Source organism: Stereum hirsutum (assembly GCF_000264905.1).
Source record: "Stereum hirsutum FP-91666 SS1 unplaced genomic scaffold STEHIscaffold_1, whole genome shotgun sequence".
Classification (NCBI taxonomy): domain Eukaryota; kingdom Fungi; phylum Basidiomycota; class Agaricomycetes; order Russulales; family Stereaceae; genus Stereum; species Stereum hirsutum.
This window is the reverse complement of record NW_006763131.1, coordinates 2,945,138-2,959,574: the sequence shown is the minus strand read 5'-3', so window position 1 is coordinate 2,959,574 and position 14,437 is coordinate 2,945,138. Positions and strand designations below refer to the sequence as shown.

Here is a 14,437-nt window from a genome sequence, read left to right as displayed (position 1 = left end):
GGTTCTTGCCTGGGTACCCGGTCAGATGAGGTTACTACGGAACATCTTCGTTGTATACAGTATTGCATGTACGGACTGTTTTATCGGATAATGCTATTTGGATGAAGACGAGGTGAACCGCCATGAATCTGTCCTCCGAGATGCGACCTCAACGACGGAGAAGAGTGGCCGCGTCGCACCGTTATGACTCTACGACTCCAGGGTAATACCACCTCAAGGCTTTTCCTGCCGGAACATGACATCAAGGCGCAATGTGTACTTGACGCCGTCCCTGACCTCTTCGCCGCTATGGACGAGCATTCGCTGCTGAAACATCAATACACGACCTATGCGAGGTTCCACGTCGAGATAGCGCTTCTTGTCTGGTGACCAGAACCGAGTGGCACCACCTTCGCAGTCGCTGTTAAGATATATATGCAGGGTAACCCGGGAGTGCGTGTTCTCGGCAGCAGGGTCGGTCAGGAGGCCGTCGCAGTGCTGCTTGAAGAAATGACCAGACGTGTAGCGCAAAAAGCTAAGACGCGGCCACGGTCTATGGAGCGATCCCAGCGAAAGTTGAATTAGATTATGCACCTGTGTACGAGACAGTAACATACCCTGCCAGCTTCCAGGTACCGTCTACTTTCCCCTTTCGTCCCACAACGGCATCCCATTTCGATCCCTGTTTGATGGCCCCAAGCTCACTCTCCAAGAACGGTCGCACACGGTCGTATATCCAGCCAGCGGTATGGGCGTCAATTCGTATGATCCGCTCGCTGTTGCGGAAGTCGGCATGCACAGTCTGGTGAGACGCTTCCGCACTCAGACCTGCAGGCCGCCACGGTGAGGTCACAGATACATCGGTGGCTAGAGGCTCTGATAAGGCGGAGGGAGAAGTAGACCCTGGAGAACCCTGATTGGCGGACAGAGGAGAGGTAGCGAGAATAATAAGCGAACAACATTCTGCCTCCGTGAATAGGCCGTCGAGCACAGAGGCATAAAGGCCAGTGTAGTTGGATGCCAAAGGCGTTTTGGAGAAATCAATGATTTCCTGCGTAGGCTGAGGTGACATTCGTCTTAAGTATATGAAGTGGCGGGAAGGCAGGCCGAGAAAGGCAGGGGAAGATGGTGTGAGGAGGAATGGAACGCCGTTGGCATGGCTACCGCGAGCAATCAGCCAATCAGATCAGGAGCAGGCACCCACGCGATCGACGGGACGCAGACGGAACCAAACCGTTGGGGCCTGAATACCTTCCCACGGCACGGTTCGCCGCGCCACGACTCGCAGCCACAGACCGCGTACAGTATTTCGCCCGAGAAGCGCCATGCGAATATCATATACTGCCGATGTACACTACTTGCTCTTCGCCACCAGCTGCTAGTCACTAGTCTGACAGCTTCCCCCTCGACGTGCCGCTGGTCCCGCCACGTCGACCCCGTCCAAGTCAAAGCTGACGTCGTCCATACGTTCAGCACGGACGCTGTCTCATATCGCCACAGCTCGACTAGAACACGCTTTGGACCTTTGCGATCACTCGACGGACGGTGAGTCTATTGTCCATCGTGATCGCTTTCCGTCATATCGCTACAACCATCTTCTCCTTGTCATCAGTCGCGACCACAACAATGTCTACCTCACAGCTACCCTCCCGGAACCGTTTCTCTCTTATTCTCCAACTCGCGTCCTCCAGAGCCCCCGACAGTGGCAAGAAAACACCATTGACAACACCGACGGAGTCTCACTACGCCCCCGGCCCGGCTAACATTCGCTCCCCCATCTCCAGCATCCCGGAATTTCGCCACCCATTCGCATCTAAACCAGAAGAGACAAAGTTCACACCCGCATTCATGCCGCTATCCCCGACCGAAATGGACACCTCGGAGCCCAACACCTTCTTGAAGAAGGCAAAGAGAATGAGCAAGATCCTCGCAGGAGACTCTTCCGACGAGAATCAGAACGGAGAGCGAGGTATGGCTGCGAAGATCGCCAGGAAGCTGTCTTTCCAGCCTACCCTGTCTACGCCTGCGTCTGCATCTGGGCAGGACCACTCGATCCCGACTACTACCTCAGTAAGGCCTACTCGCCTCCCCTCGAATGGGATTACTCGGTCTGCGAACTCTTTGTCCGGATCTCGAGGAACAACGAGTGAGAAGGCCTCTCGTCCATCGCTCGATCGGTCCGTCAAGTCCTTCTCCAGTACCACTCACGACGGAACGGCCAGTTCGCATTCACACATACCTCCCGTCCCCCCTCTGATGCCTCGCCCAATCGTTCAACCCCTGTCTGTCGACCTAATACCTACACAGCCTAGTACAGCGTCATTCGAATCCCCGGTGGCTACATCCATACCTCGGCCATCCTCCGCATCTGGGCGTCGTTTGGTGAAGGAAAAGCGGAAACGAAGGAGTGAAGAAGGTGATACTCGGGCTGCTTCTATGTCTGCTCCTGCTGGGAAGCGGATCGATACCAAAAGCACCCCAAGTCTCAGGAGGGCGAACTCCTTGTGGGCGGATAGAGATAAGAGGAAGGCGAAGGAGAAACATGTCGAGCCCATGCCTGATAGAGCTTCTGCCATCAGGAACCTTCGAGAGGGTCCGTTTGGCTCGGAATCCGAATCAGCGATGGAGAGGAAGAGAGTATTGAACGTTAAACGCGCGCGAAAGATGAAAGAGGTGTGTTTTTTGTGGACTCAAAATCGCCTTTCCATTCTAATTGTGGTCGTCGTATACCCATTGCAGATGTTCGGCGCAGATCCCCCACGAGAACTATACCAGTTCTCGCCGAGTGCAGAAGTTCCACCCGAACCCGTCGACGTCCCAAGCCGCAATTCTGCAGCTTTGCTCTCATTGCCCCCGTTCGATATGCTCTCTGCTCAGCCTTCCCCGCGCAAGTCAAGACATCGTTCTCACTCGAGCATGTCCTCCATATACTCGCAGCCATCGATGCTCTCCGGAGATCTGGAGTCTTCGGACCCTTCCCAAATGGCTGCTTCCCGCTCACCTCCAACACCACCCCCTTTCTCAGCCTATTCTATGCAACCGCCACCCGCCCCAATCGCAGAATCGCAACCACACGCTGCGCTCGACCTTGAGAACAGTTCCGACTTCCGCCAGCGCCGTCTGCGAGCTGCGAAGCTCTCGCGGTTCTTCGGAGTTACGTATCAGGACATTTCTTCATTCGACCAACCTGGCGCTCATACGCCACGTCCAAGCGTTGTTGCTCCTCCGCCTGTCCCCTTCGATGCACCGTCGTCTCCAATAGATGTGGACGTCAGGATAGCGGAGCCTAATAGATTCTGGGCAAGGGTAGAGCGCAGGGAGACCATGCGCGAGCCGGTAGATATGGGGGCGGTAATCCACAAGTTGAGAACGATGCGCTAGATTCGGCGGATGACGAGGCCACACGTATTTCATGCGATTCATAATGTCTTTATGACGGCGTAAGTTTGGTATGCTAGCTTCAATCAGTGTTGATTCTGACTCGCGATTCAACATTACTTTCTATGTTACTCATTGATATCTTCTTAGTCACCGGCATATCTTACTGTCTTTATCTCTCTCTTCGTTCTTCCGTGTCTCTGTGTTGTATATGCCTCCCGTTCAGCTTGGACTCAGTTCTGTGTTTCCAGACTGGCATGACCACACTCCTTTCCTCCCATCACGAACTTTCATGCCTTCTTTGTAACATACTTATGCGTCACGTCTTTTCTTGCTTGTTTCTATGTTACTTTTTAGACAGCCATATATGCCCATAATTTTGTCTTAGCTTACGATCCATGTCGCAATTACAGTATTGAGACGAAATGGAGATTGTTCGAACTTCGTCGAACATGACGTACTTTGTTGAATTCGAATGCCGCAGCCAAACAAAACCACGTGATCCTCACCCAACACGTCGGTCCCGAATTTGATTGTGCACCTTGGAACAAAACGCAAGCGCTGTGCCACAACACGCCTCTCGCTTTCCCACCTCATCATGCCCGGCGAAGTATTCCCCATCGAAGGCGAAAGCAAAAAGCGAGTTGTATGTATACTTTCTCGTGCAATTATAGACCTGAAGGGTCCAGCCTGTCACCACGCAGCTGAGTATGTTTCTGGACGCTCACTGACTTGATTGCTGTATCGTAGTGCTACTTCTTCGATTCGGACGTGGGAGGGTTTCATTATGGTCCGGGGCACCCGTGCGTATATTCATTCGCTCGATTTAGGCGATGGTCTTCAACTCATCCTTTACGCCACCTTCAACTTTCATTAGGATGAAACCGACCCGGATTCGGATGTGCCACTCATTGGTGATGAATTACGGGCTATACAAAAGGATGGAGATCTTCGTGAGCTACCATACATCGTAAACTTATGCTTTGTGTACCGTCACTGATCTAAGTTATTTTGACTGCTCCCTACAGCGAGCGAAACCGGCCACCAAGCGCGAGATGACACAATTCCACTCAGATGAATATGTCGACTTTCTGAGTAAGATCACGCCGAGCAACATGAACGCATTTGTCAAGGAACAGCACAAATGTAGGTCATACTTCCTCTTTGTTTGTTTGTTTTTTTTATCCCTCTACCGCCTCGGACTCATTGCCATTGTTCATTCTATAGGTAACGTTGGAGACGACTGTCCCGTATTTGACGGCTTGTTCGATTACTGTTCAATATCTGCTGGTGGATCCATGGGTATGCATCCACGTGCTTTTGTTGAGCTGTTCTCCTCTGACGCGCGTCCCACTGAACAGAGGGCGCTGCACGACTAAGTCGGGACAAGTGCGACATTGCAGTCAACTGGGCGGGAGGCCTGCACCACGCAAAGAAGAGCGAAGCTAGCGGCTTCTGTTATGTGAACGGTAGGCGACTATCACTTCTGTATCCTTCATGACCAAACTCACGGATATCGCTTCGAAGATATCGTGTTGGGTATCCTCGAGTTATTACGGTACGTGTCACCAATGCGATGGGCAAGGCGCTTCCGTGATGCTAACGCCGCGATAGGTATCATCCTCGGGTACTCTATATCGACATCGACGTTCATCATGGGGATGGCGTCGAGGAGGCCTTCTATACCACTGATCGAGTCATGACTGCCAGCTTCCACAAGTACGGAGAGTACTTCCCCGGGACGGGTGAGTTGCGCGTAAGTCCAATCCAGTCTACTCATCCAAAATTTTCGTACTCAACACAACACAAAAAATTCGATGTCTCAGGATGTCGGGATAGGGAAGGGTAAATATTACGCGTTGAATTTTCCGCTCAGAGACGGAATCAACGACGCGAATTACAAGAGCGTTTTCGAGCCTGTGCGTGATCTCGTTTCTTACTCTTAAAGCACCTTATCCTCATTATCTGGGAATAGGTAATACAAGAAGTCATGCAGTCGTACCAGCCGTCAGCCATCGTACTTCAATGCGGTACCGATTCGTTAGCTGGTGATAAACTCGGTTGCCTGAACCTGTCAATGCGAGGTACATCACCATTTGTTTATCTCCACTGGCACTCCTCTGACAGTGTCGTTAAAGGGCATGCAAACTGCGTCAAATTCGTCAAGTCCTTCAACAAGCCACTGCTTTTGCTCGGAGGAGGAGGATATACCATGCGGAATGTCAGTCGTGCATGGGCATACGAGACCGGCCTGGCGACGGGCGTGGAGCTTGGTCCCAGTAAGTACATATTAAAATGACCGTCATTGCCAGCTCACAGATGTGTGTTGCAAGCCATCCCCACCAACGAGTATTATGAGTATTTCGGGCCGGATCACCAGCTCGATGTCAAGGCGTCCAACACGGAGGATATGAACTCCCCGGCGTATCTCGAGCGTGTGAGAAATATTGTCATGGAGCACTTGCGATGTCTCGGTGGTCCTCCCAGCGTTCAGATGACTGGTGAGCTCTTTCCTGTGTATCTGGGATGGACCACTTGAGCTAACGTAAAAACCTGAAACGAATCTTGAGATGTACCACAACACCCAATTGACGCCGAAATGGACGACCCAAATCAAGACGAGGACATGATTGACCCTGATGACCGAAGACCGCCCAGCATGCTCGATCGACGCGTCCAAGCGTCCGGAGAGCTGTCCGACTCTGACGATGAAGGTGAAGGTGGTCGACGAAACCATGTCTCACACCGAGAAAGGTCCATGAGCAGCAACGGCAGTCGCACCGGAAGGAAGTTTGGCATGGGAGTGGGTATCATGACTGCTCCCGGAGCAGCATCGACTCATGGAGCAGGACCCAGTGGGCACACAACCATGCCGCCTCCTGGCCTTGGACCTATGGACCAGGATGTCGAACAGGGTTCCGGGAATGCCGGCTCCGAGTCGCGTGCAGGATCCCCGGTGGTTCAGGATAGTGTTCAGCCTGGGTTGGACGATGAATTGCCGATTTCGGAGCAGCGGGATGTCGTTGTTGAGCGAAATGGGAACGGGCGGTGATGCTGTGCTGGAACTCTGATTTACAGTGTTTGGTGTAGGCTTCTTTCTTTCAGCTATGTGAATGCTTTGCGCTGTGTTTTGCTTTTCTCGTCGTCTTCCCGGTCCCCTTTGATGAGCTTGCACACCCTTGGGTGATCCTGGGAGATTTCACTGCTTTGGCCTCGCGTAACGCGTCTTGCTCCAGACCTCGCCCAGACAAGGGGCACCACTGTGCACGTGAAAGGGGCTGAATGTTACCTCTAAGGGAGGTTGACTTCTACTTTTCACTCGTTAAACGAGTCGCTCAGGGTGAAGCCGGCGATGGAGTGAATGCGGGTGAGACGGGAAATGCGAAATAACAATGCAGGCGAGTCAACTTCGGTCTGCCCTAAAGTTCACCGCCACACCGGATGCGTGGCAGCGCTTTCACGGCGATCCCCTCCGCGTCTTGCCAGTTCCGTTTCAACCACGACGTAGAGCCTCGTAGAGCGACGTTCTGGCATTTGCACATCTGCGAATGGGTGTCTCTAAGTCGTTGTAGTTGGTATGTCTTTACGGTTCCGTTTCTCTTATTTTTTGACCTGACCGATTCACGTATCCCAGTCGTGCAGGCAAGTCCTCCCCGCGGGCTCTTCCTCGCTACGCAGAACCTCGACATCGCCCGCCTGGTTTGCCCCGTCACCTTAATCATTCTCGGGCGATGTTCTTACTGACTACGACTCTATGCACAGATGTGTCTTCAACTGGGAGAACTAACGGTGAAGAGTACCGTGCGCATGCAGGATATCCGGATCATGTTTCATTGGTGCATGACTTTTCTTACTTGTAACGATTGGCATAGAGGAGTTTCCGACACGTCAGCCCGAGTGAAGAGTCCATGTCCTTCATTTTCCGGTGCGTGGCTTGTTTGTTCGGTACGCCTGCTTACCGTGTCAGCATCCCAACGTCTGGGTCTCTTGTTACGATTCGACTTACCCTATCTTTAGGTTTTGTTTTCTTCTACGATGAGACACTTAGATGGAACGGCGTGTATATGTCGAGTTACGTAGGGACCATAGTCTCTTGGTTATCCAGTTTCGACCTTCGCTAGCTAGTCGCTTTGAAGCCCTCATAGTATCTGTAACTGTATGTAGGCTCTGTTGTGTATCGTATCTTCGTTTTTAATGAAATATACTACGAGTTGGGAGCCATACACGTTGAACTGTAGTGGGCAAACTTGGTGGCATATAATGGGTGACATTTACTGCGTGAGAGGGTTGATTCTCGCTCTGTGCGATGTGAGTGAATTCGGCAATATAAAGGGTGGCTCTCAACCTCCTTCGTTTATACTGTGAGACAGATGAAATGTACCCCACACAGGTGAGCTTTCTACCGGCAGGAGATTGAATGGAATTAGGTTTACAGGTTTTCCTTCGGTTGATTTTCAACCTTTTCGAAGTGCACAGTGCACTCCATGATGAACTCTTCGGATTTCTTCGAGCTTAGAACCTTCAGCCGAAATGAACCTGCGGGCAGGTCTCAAATCGAATTTAGTGCCGAGGAGTGCTTCTTTCGCTGGTTATGCTCAACGTCACCTCACTAACTTTTGCTTCGAGTCGTCTGTCACAGAGCTTCGAAATACGTCGAACGCTTGCTAGGTTCATGGAACATCCTACCGACGATAGCAGCGGGCAGGCAAACGACGTTTTAATCCTCAAGGTAAGGCTGCCAAGAATTCTATTCTTCATTTCGTGACCTCGCGTAGAACTGAACGCACCCAATAGGTCGAACGACTGCGTTCGTACACTGCAGTCGATCGACCACGTTATTTCTTTAATTTAGCAGTGTCGATTTGACGTAAACACCGCCGCTTGCGAAGAATAGCCATGTCAAGAACGTATAAGCACCTGTTTCAGAGTTCCCCGACGGGCTTGTGGCTCAGACGGAATTCAGACGCCGTCTTCGAAGCGGACTTCCTGGCCCACAGCGAGAAATCGTATAAAGTCGGGTTCAACGCTCCCTCCCAGTTCCTCACCCCCCTTCGCTCGACTCCTCATCTGCTTGTGTTCTGCCACTCTTTTGATCCCAGATCACCTCCATTCTTTAATAGTACCAAGCAAGATGTTCTCCTTCAGCAGCGTCGCCATCTTCGCCACTTTGGCCCTCTCCACCATCACCTCCACCTCCGCCCTCCCCACTGAGTCCCGCGACCTTGCCAAGGTCGGCGCCGCCGCCGCCGCCAACGTCAATGTCCCCCGTTGCGGCTGCAGCTCCATGCCCGACATCTTCGATACCCTTACGACTACTGTGACCCCTCTTGTCGCCAAGCTTAGTAGGTCTTTTTCATCAATACCTACTCCTACAATCTCCCTTTGACGTCCTGTGACTGAACACCTACCTTTAGACAACCTCGGCGCGTCTGACTGCGGATCTACCGACGCCATTTCCCCTATCACCGACGAGATCAAGGTCGCTATTAACGTTGCTATTACGGACGTTACGACTCTTGTTGGTGCGGCTGAGGTCGACATCTTCGGTATCCTCGACCTCGGTGTCCTCGACATTGCTACTGCCCTCGTCGCTATCCTCAACGTAAGTATCCGACGCCATTTCTTTCTTTCTCAGCTAACCTTCTTTTTTTTTATGCGCTTTCAGCTTGTCTTCGGTGCTCTTGGTCATGTCATTACCGTCGCTGGATCCGCCAACGCTTCTATCGTCATCCCTCTCCTTGCTGAAGTCGGGTACGATTTTCTCCCCCTTTACTTATCATTCTCAATGGTTCTGACATGTTTTCACCCAGTACCCTCCTCCTCCAGCTCGTCAGCGTCTGCATCCAGGTCCTCGGCGGTCTCTTGGCTGTCCTCCTCCCCCTGCTCCAAGACATCTGTGTCCCCGTCTGCATTCAGCTCAGCCTCACCGCCACCCTCCAGACCTGGGGTGTCAACTGCTAAGCGTTTGTACGGGTTTCCTAAAGGTTAGTGCCATCCGCTTGTTATCCTGTGGTCCAGATTCTGATTTTTTGTTATCTTTCTATCAGATTCGGCGGGACTCCTCTACATTCCTTTACCTACCAGCATGTTTCATGCGTAATACATACACTCTTTGGGTTTCACGTTTATATTAAACACATTTCAATACCATCTCCCGTGTGTGATTGTGACCGACTAAGCCCTGAACAACTGGCGATTACAAGACATGAACGTAAGATACCGACCCCTACTTGATATGTATGGTCGTGTAAGGTTTTCAGTGAGGCTTGGGCTTTCGAGTATGTAGCGTAGGTCTCCTTACGGACATGGGACTCCGAGAACGATTTACATTTGATAAACTTCACCGAAATACTAGACGGAAACTTCTACCGGGACGTTCAAATAATAACAACAGAGCCACACCTCTGAATTGATTCGTGAAATACATAACTTAACAGTAGGTATAAGGAATAGTAGTGTCCGAGTGCGAGAGACAAAGTAAATTACCAGAAAAAAGAGATCGATCTACGTTAAGATGCCACTGGCAACGAGAGGCAAAATTAAAGTCATTCTAAGTACCGTTCCTTGTCCGTATCCTTTGTACCGACGATCCGCTCGAAGAGTCGAGTCCATTTAGCCTAAAATTAGAAGGGGTTTTTACCAACGACACGCGCTTGGCCGCGCGGGTCTTATCCCACTGCTCCGCTTCCTCCTCCGGCATCTCTGGCGCAGTGATATATTTCTCGTGCGAAGAACGAGCGTGGGGAAGGTCAACAGAGTCACCCCTGGTTGACTCTGCATAATGAATTGAATGAGTGTGTGATGGAGGCGTCGAGCCGTTGTGGTGGTTGAATGGAAATGATCCGCCGTTCCCGTGAGGACCGTCTTCCGTGACGGGTGTCATGAGTGGCGACGCCACAATGTATTCCGTAACTCCGAATTGAGTGCTTTCGTCCGCCATGGTGCTCATAGACCAGTCAAAGTCGAAAGCAGAGTGGTATGATCCTCCAGATGAATCGGGTGGATGAGGGGACGGGGTGTTCGACGAACCATGCGGAGAAGATGAAGATCGGTCGGGCCCTTCGACGTTGAACGAAGGCAGCATCGTTTCGCGTCGAGTATGAAGGCTCTCCGTCGCAGCTTTCATCGCAATCCGTCTCGTTTGTGTCCAAGCCCTCTCTTCCGCCTGCATGTCGCTACGGAGAACATCTCGGTGACACGCAAGCCTCGCGACCTCCAGACGCAGCTGCTTGATCCGATTGGGGGCGTTCTGAACTGCGACGACCAGACGATCTCGAGTAGTACGTTGGAATGGCGTCAAGACACGAATGTTACGGACGAGACGGAGCTCCGAATCCAGGTGAGCTTGGGTGGTCGTATACTTTTGATCGAGCTCTTTCAGCTTCGACAGGATAACCCGCACGCGAGGTGAAGTGATATCTCCATCTTCCGATATTCTCGCTGGCGAGAGTGTGAATGACTCGTCGAAGCCAAGAGTTCGCGCTTTCTTGCGGGGCGTGATAGGAGGTTCGCTGAATGAAGGCGTTCGGCCAGCAGCCAAGTCGACCTTGACCTGATCGAAGGTAGCCTGCAGCTGTTGGGCCTCGTCCAGATCAGCGGACCCTGGCTCCACGTCGATGTCGGTCGGAGGGGTGGCGGCTTCAGACTTGGCATTCCTGCTGTCCCCAAGCGAAGATGGCGGAGAGTCGGTGAGTCGTCCGCCGAACTCATCGGACTCGGGACGCGTGAAGACATGCAACGGAGCGGACGAAGGCAGCGAGGCTGCCATCGTGTCCCGCATGTGGGAGGCCGCGGCGGCGACGCCCATGAGCTCGACGTCCCTGCTGGCTACACCCGTCCGTCGCATCCGGAGGCTGTTGCTCTGGAAGGCGCTGGCGTAATTGATCATAGAGATCCACTCGTTCATCTCCTTCTCGTTCGATGCTCGAAAGAGAAGGTGTCGACTATCATGGATGACGAAACGGAAGGTATACGGGTACTGTGACTCTAAGTCAATCTATCTGGCGAACGGGGAATCTTTCTGTATGACGTACCTTCTTGTAGGACGAATCAAGGACAGCGATCGCATCCTTCATAGACAGCCGCTCGTCAGGCTTGAACGGCATAGCGGTGGTGAGAGGTTGGTTCGACCTTGACGACGACTTCGCCTGCTCCAAGAAATTCGTTGCCCGGACGGTGTCGCGGAATAATAGTAGTCGAGTGCTCGTGAGGATCACGGTGCAGTCTCTCCATTTTCTTGACATGGAAGTAATTCCGCCCACTACCCTTGCCTCCTTGCAATCAAGCCTGCCGAACTTAGTAGCCTAAGAAAGATGACATCAGTACACGTTCACTGCAAGAAGAGATGCGATCTCGCTGGGCTCACTTCACCTCCACCGGGTTCTACGAAGTTGCGACGGAGTTCTTCATGGTCCCAGGATCTAAGACTTCCTTCGTAGCGGTAGGGGCTTTTCAGCGGAACGTAGGCTTCTACATCCACTCGAAGAGAATCGAGCAAGTTCTGAACCGATCGGAGGAAACGAGTTGAGGGAACGTGTGCGGCTATCTGGTAAGACGAATAAAACTCACGTTCGCGATGACGTGATACAAGTCGATCTTATTGCTTCTCCCTAACAAGCCGAGAGTCCCACTGCTACTAGAAGATGCTTGAACAGGAAGACCAGACGGAAGTTGTGTCAGATTTGTCTCGGATGCATGGTACCCATTGGCGTCTAGTGGATCCTCGATGAAGATGAAAGGAGCGAAAACGGTATTGTCATAGAAGCACTGCTAAACGCATGAGCACAGGCGAAAGAAACAGCAGGGGAAGGACGTACATCCAGTACTTCCGGCGAAACACCAGGCAGACGGGTGTTCTTCATATAATCGGGTTTTGTCATCTTCCTCTTATTGGATTTGTTGAAGGCGTCCGTGTGTAACATGATGAGACTGAACGCCAGGATGTACGGATGATCTATATATAAAGAATTGAGCCTGTGGCCCTTGCATGCTGAGGACGATATCGGTCTCACCATCCGAGATAAACAGATCAGGATTGCATTGTCGGTACCGAGCAGCGAATGCCTCCATGACACGATCTATCTGTTGGGTTTCGCGAGGTAATCCGACTTCCATGAGTAGCTTACGTAGGGCGACGTCCAAAGGATCATTGGCGAAATCGAAACGTCCAATGTAAATCCGCAAGCATTGAGCGTGAAACTGATCACCACTACGCACATGATTAATCAGGGATTTCCCCCATCAAACGGCCAGAAAAATACGTACTTGGTGGCCAAAACGATTGCTATGTCAGCTTTCGTGACAGCTTTCGTGAGTCGTTGTATGTACGCTTCGGGTGTGTCTCCGTCTGTTCTGGGTCTGGGTATTTCGATCGAGGGCCTCGAGTTGGACGGGCGAGGAGAAGATGGTGGTGAATGAGTGGTAGAATTGCTCACGGAACGGTCTGGGATAGGTGGCGCGGATGGAGAGCCGAAGGAGAACAGGTTCAATGACAGCCGCTGCAGAATATGCGGGTTGGTCTGCGCTCGTTGCCGAGGATGAACCACCTTTGGCGAGCCCGAAGGTGCAGGAAGAGGGGGTGTCGATGGCGGAGGGGTAGTTGATGAAAGGCGTGGAGAATCAAGGAATAATGAGCGCGCGCGTTCTCGAGATACAATTGAGTCTGCCGTGGAAGGGCGTGCATAACGACTTTGGCGACTACGAGGTAAAGATGCGGGTATCGGTGGAGTTGCGGTAGGAGTGATGGGAGATATCGACGGAGGAGACTGGCGAGGGGCTTTTCTGTCAGAATGTCTACGGACAAGTCCTGGAGGAGGGGGGACGGGGGTTGGCGTGGGCTCATGACCGTGCTGTGAAGGCGACGATGAACGCGATACGTCTCCCTCAGCGACTCTGAATGGAGAAACGGGTGGAATATAAGGAAGTGAAGGTCGGCCGAACGAGGACGATGCAGATAGTCGTGAGGTAGTAGACCCTTCGGTCAGAGATGGCGTTTCGGGAGCATGAGATGAACTAGGTCGTTTTGTCTTCCAGAATGAGGCTCTTCGCACGAGTCGGTTTGCCAAAGGAGCCGGAGGTTCAGGGGGAGGTTCATGAACAGATATTTCCTGGGCCTTGCTTTTGCCTTTCGGGTCTGGTGACTGCTTTCCCGATGCAGGGGGGCCAGCAGCGGGACCAGCAGACGTCCGTCGCGTCCGCCTGCGTGCCACGGGCTCGGGTGCCACTGGGGGCGTGGAAGAACCTTGTCCAGATAACGTATGAGAGCTACGAACACGGCGAACCTTCCCGGGAGACGTAGATATGCGTCTGTGCTCGGCGGGTGGTGAAGCGGTAAGAAATGCAATGGTATTGACTTCAGAACTCGACGAGGAGGCTGATGCAGACGGCATGACGTAAGGAAGCCCAAGGCCCAGCGCGGCACGAACCAGAGCTGGAGTCGATGTGGGCGATGGGAGAGGAGTTTCGATGGAGACTGAGGACTTGGACAGTGATGCCGGGGTAGACAAGGAGAAGCCCATGGGGAAGGCTTGAGATGCTGCGCGCATAGTGCTTTGCCTGATCTCACGAGTAGGTACCGGGGGAGCTCGAACGTTCTCCGTCGAGGGTGATTGTGGTGTTGGGGGCAGATCTTTGTCGAGCAGTTGGGTAGGATAGCTGGACGTACGAGACGAATTCGTCGCCGCCGTTTGTGGCCGTGGGGGCATTATAAAGCCTTACTCCCTCTCTCCAAACACGCTCAAAGTCGCCTAGTTTGACCGGCCTTGCCAGGGAGATGGTAACGACGAATAGCGAAAGCTCTGGACGTAGTACAGGCTATGGTGCAAGAGTGGTGCTAATCGCGCCTACGGATGCTGGGGCAATGTCATCAAGGTACGCCGGCAGATGGGCAAGGGTGGCAACGTTGATCCAGGTGAAGCAATCTACAAAGAAAGCAATGGATATTTAGAAACCGAAGTGAACGAGTAATCCGGGATAAGGAAGTACTGTACCAGCGGGTAGGGTTGTGTGCGGCGGGTATGACGGTCGTGAGCAGCAGCAGTCAAGCGACTTGTGTAATCCCTATAAGGAAGTCAAGTCCAAC

At 52.4% G+C, this 14,437-nt stretch overlaps 5 protein-coding genes across 5 annotated transcripts; 3 read left to right on the top strand and 2 right to left on the bottom strand.

The window, feature by feature from the left end:
* Positions 1 to 39: 39 nt before the first annotated feature.
* On the bottom strand, positions 40 to 1,051 carry STEHIDRAFT_164915 (uncharacterized protein; the record flags this gene model as incomplete). Its single annotated transcript, XM_007298952.1, has 2 exons — positions 40 to 532; positions 597 to 1,051. The coding sequence occupies 2 exons, from the start codon at positions 1,049 to 1,051 to the stop codon at positions 214 to 216; spliced, it is 774 nt and encodes a 257-aa protein (XP_007299014.1). The 3' UTR covers positions 40 to 213.
* Positions 1,052 to 1,253: 202 nt separating this feature from the next.
* Positions 1,254 to 3,739, top strand: STEHIDRAFT_117653 (uncharacterized protein). The gene is made up of 3 exons (XM_007298951.1): positions 1,254 to 1,524; positions 1,592 to 2,652; positions 2,719 to 3,739. The coding sequence occupies exons 2-3, from the start codon at positions 1,606 to 1,608 to the stop codon at positions 3,358 to 3,360; spliced, it is 1,689 nt and encodes a 562-aa protein (XP_007299013.1). The 5' UTR covers positions 1,254 to 1,524; positions 1,592 to 1,605; the 3' UTR covers positions 3,361 to 3,739.
* A 216-nt stretch (positions 3,740 to 3,955) lies between these two features.
* Positions 3,956 to 6,494, top strand: STEHIDRAFT_89876 (histone deacetylase complex catalytic component RPD3; the record flags this gene model as incomplete). Its single annotated transcript, XM_007298264.1, has 13 exons — positions 3,956 to 4,003; positions 4,108 to 4,160; positions 4,235 to 4,310; positions 4,386 to 4,503; positions 4,585 to 4,659; positions 4,719 to 4,826; positions 4,885 to 4,915; positions 4,972 to 5,113; positions 5,184 to 5,276; positions 5,333 to 5,441; positions 5,496 to 5,636; positions 5,691 to 5,858; positions 5,928 to 6,494. 13 exons carry the CDS (start codon positions 3,956 to 3,958, stop codon positions 6,407 to 6,409), a joined length of 1,644 nt encoding a protein of 547 aa, XP_007298326.1. The 3' UTR covers positions 6,410 to 6,494.
* Positions 6,495 to 7,746: 1,252 nt separating this feature from the next.
* Positions 7,747 to 9,508, top strand: STEHIDRAFT_143988 (uncharacterized protein). Its single transcript, XM_007298950.1, has 6 exons — positions 7,747 to 8,086; positions 8,152 to 8,699; positions 8,772 to 8,959; positions 9,023 to 9,108; positions 9,168 to 9,341; positions 9,405 to 9,508. Exons 2-5 carry the CDS (start codon positions 8,489 to 8,491, stop codon positions 9,316 to 9,318), a joined length of 636 nt encoding a protein of 211 aa, XP_007299012.1. The 5' UTR covers positions 7,747 to 8,086; positions 8,152 to 8,488; the 3' UTR covers positions 9,319 to 9,341; positions 9,405 to 9,508.
* A 267-nt stretch (positions 9,509 to 9,775) lies between these two features.
* STEHIDRAFT_164911 (uncharacterized protein) lies at positions 9,776 to 14,386 on the bottom strand. The gene is made up of 8 exons (XM_007298949.1): positions 14,346 to 14,386; positions 12,622 to 14,276; positions 12,369 to 12,565; positions 12,174 to 12,310; positions 11,926 to 12,123; positions 11,723 to 11,857; positions 11,391 to 11,660; positions 9,776 to 11,335 (listed from the first exon to the last, which is right to left on the bottom strand). The coding sequence occupies exons 2-8, from the start codon at positions 14,058 to 14,060 to the stop codon at positions 9,908 to 9,910; spliced, it is 3,804 nt and encodes a 1,267-aa protein (XP_007299011.1). The 5' UTR covers positions 14,061 to 14,276; positions 14,346 to 14,386; the 3' UTR covers positions 9,776 to 9,907.
* Positions 14,387 to 14,437: the final 51 nt, after the last annotated feature.

Coding starts and splice junctions, on each gene's coding strand:
- STEHIDRAFT_117653 (XM_007298951.1), top strand. CDS start 1,606: ATGTCTACCTCACAGCTACCCTCCCGGAACCGTTTCTCTCTTATTCTC. Junction 2,653..2,718: donor GCGCGCGAAAGATGAAAGAG/GTGTGTTTTTTG, acceptor TACCCATTGCAG/ATGTTCGGCGCAGATCCCCC.
- STEHIDRAFT_143988 (XM_007298950.1), top strand. CDS start 8,489: ATGTTCTCCTTCAGCAGCGTCGCCATCTTCGCCACTTTGGCCCTCTCC. Junction 8,960..9,022: donor CCCTCGTCGCTATCCTCAAC/GTAAGTATCCGA, acceptor ATGCGCTTTCAG/CTTGTCTTCGGTGCTCTTGG. Junction 9,109..9,167: donor CCTCTCCTTGCTGAAGTCGG/GTACGATTTTCT, acceptor GTTTTCACCCAG/TACCCTCCTCCTCCAGCTCG.
- STEHIDRAFT_164911 (XM_007298949.1), bottom strand. CDS start 14,060: ATGCCCCCACGGCCACAAACGGCGGCGACGAATTCGTCTCGTACGTCC. Junction 12,566..12,621: donor GCAATCGTTTTGGCCACCAA/GTACGTATTTTT, acceptor TCATGTGCGTAG/TGGTGATCAGTTTCACGCTC. Junction 11,661..11,722: donor TAGAACCCGGTGGAGGTGAA/GTGAGCCCAGCG, acceptor CATCTTTCTTAG/GCTACTAAGTTCGGCAGGCT.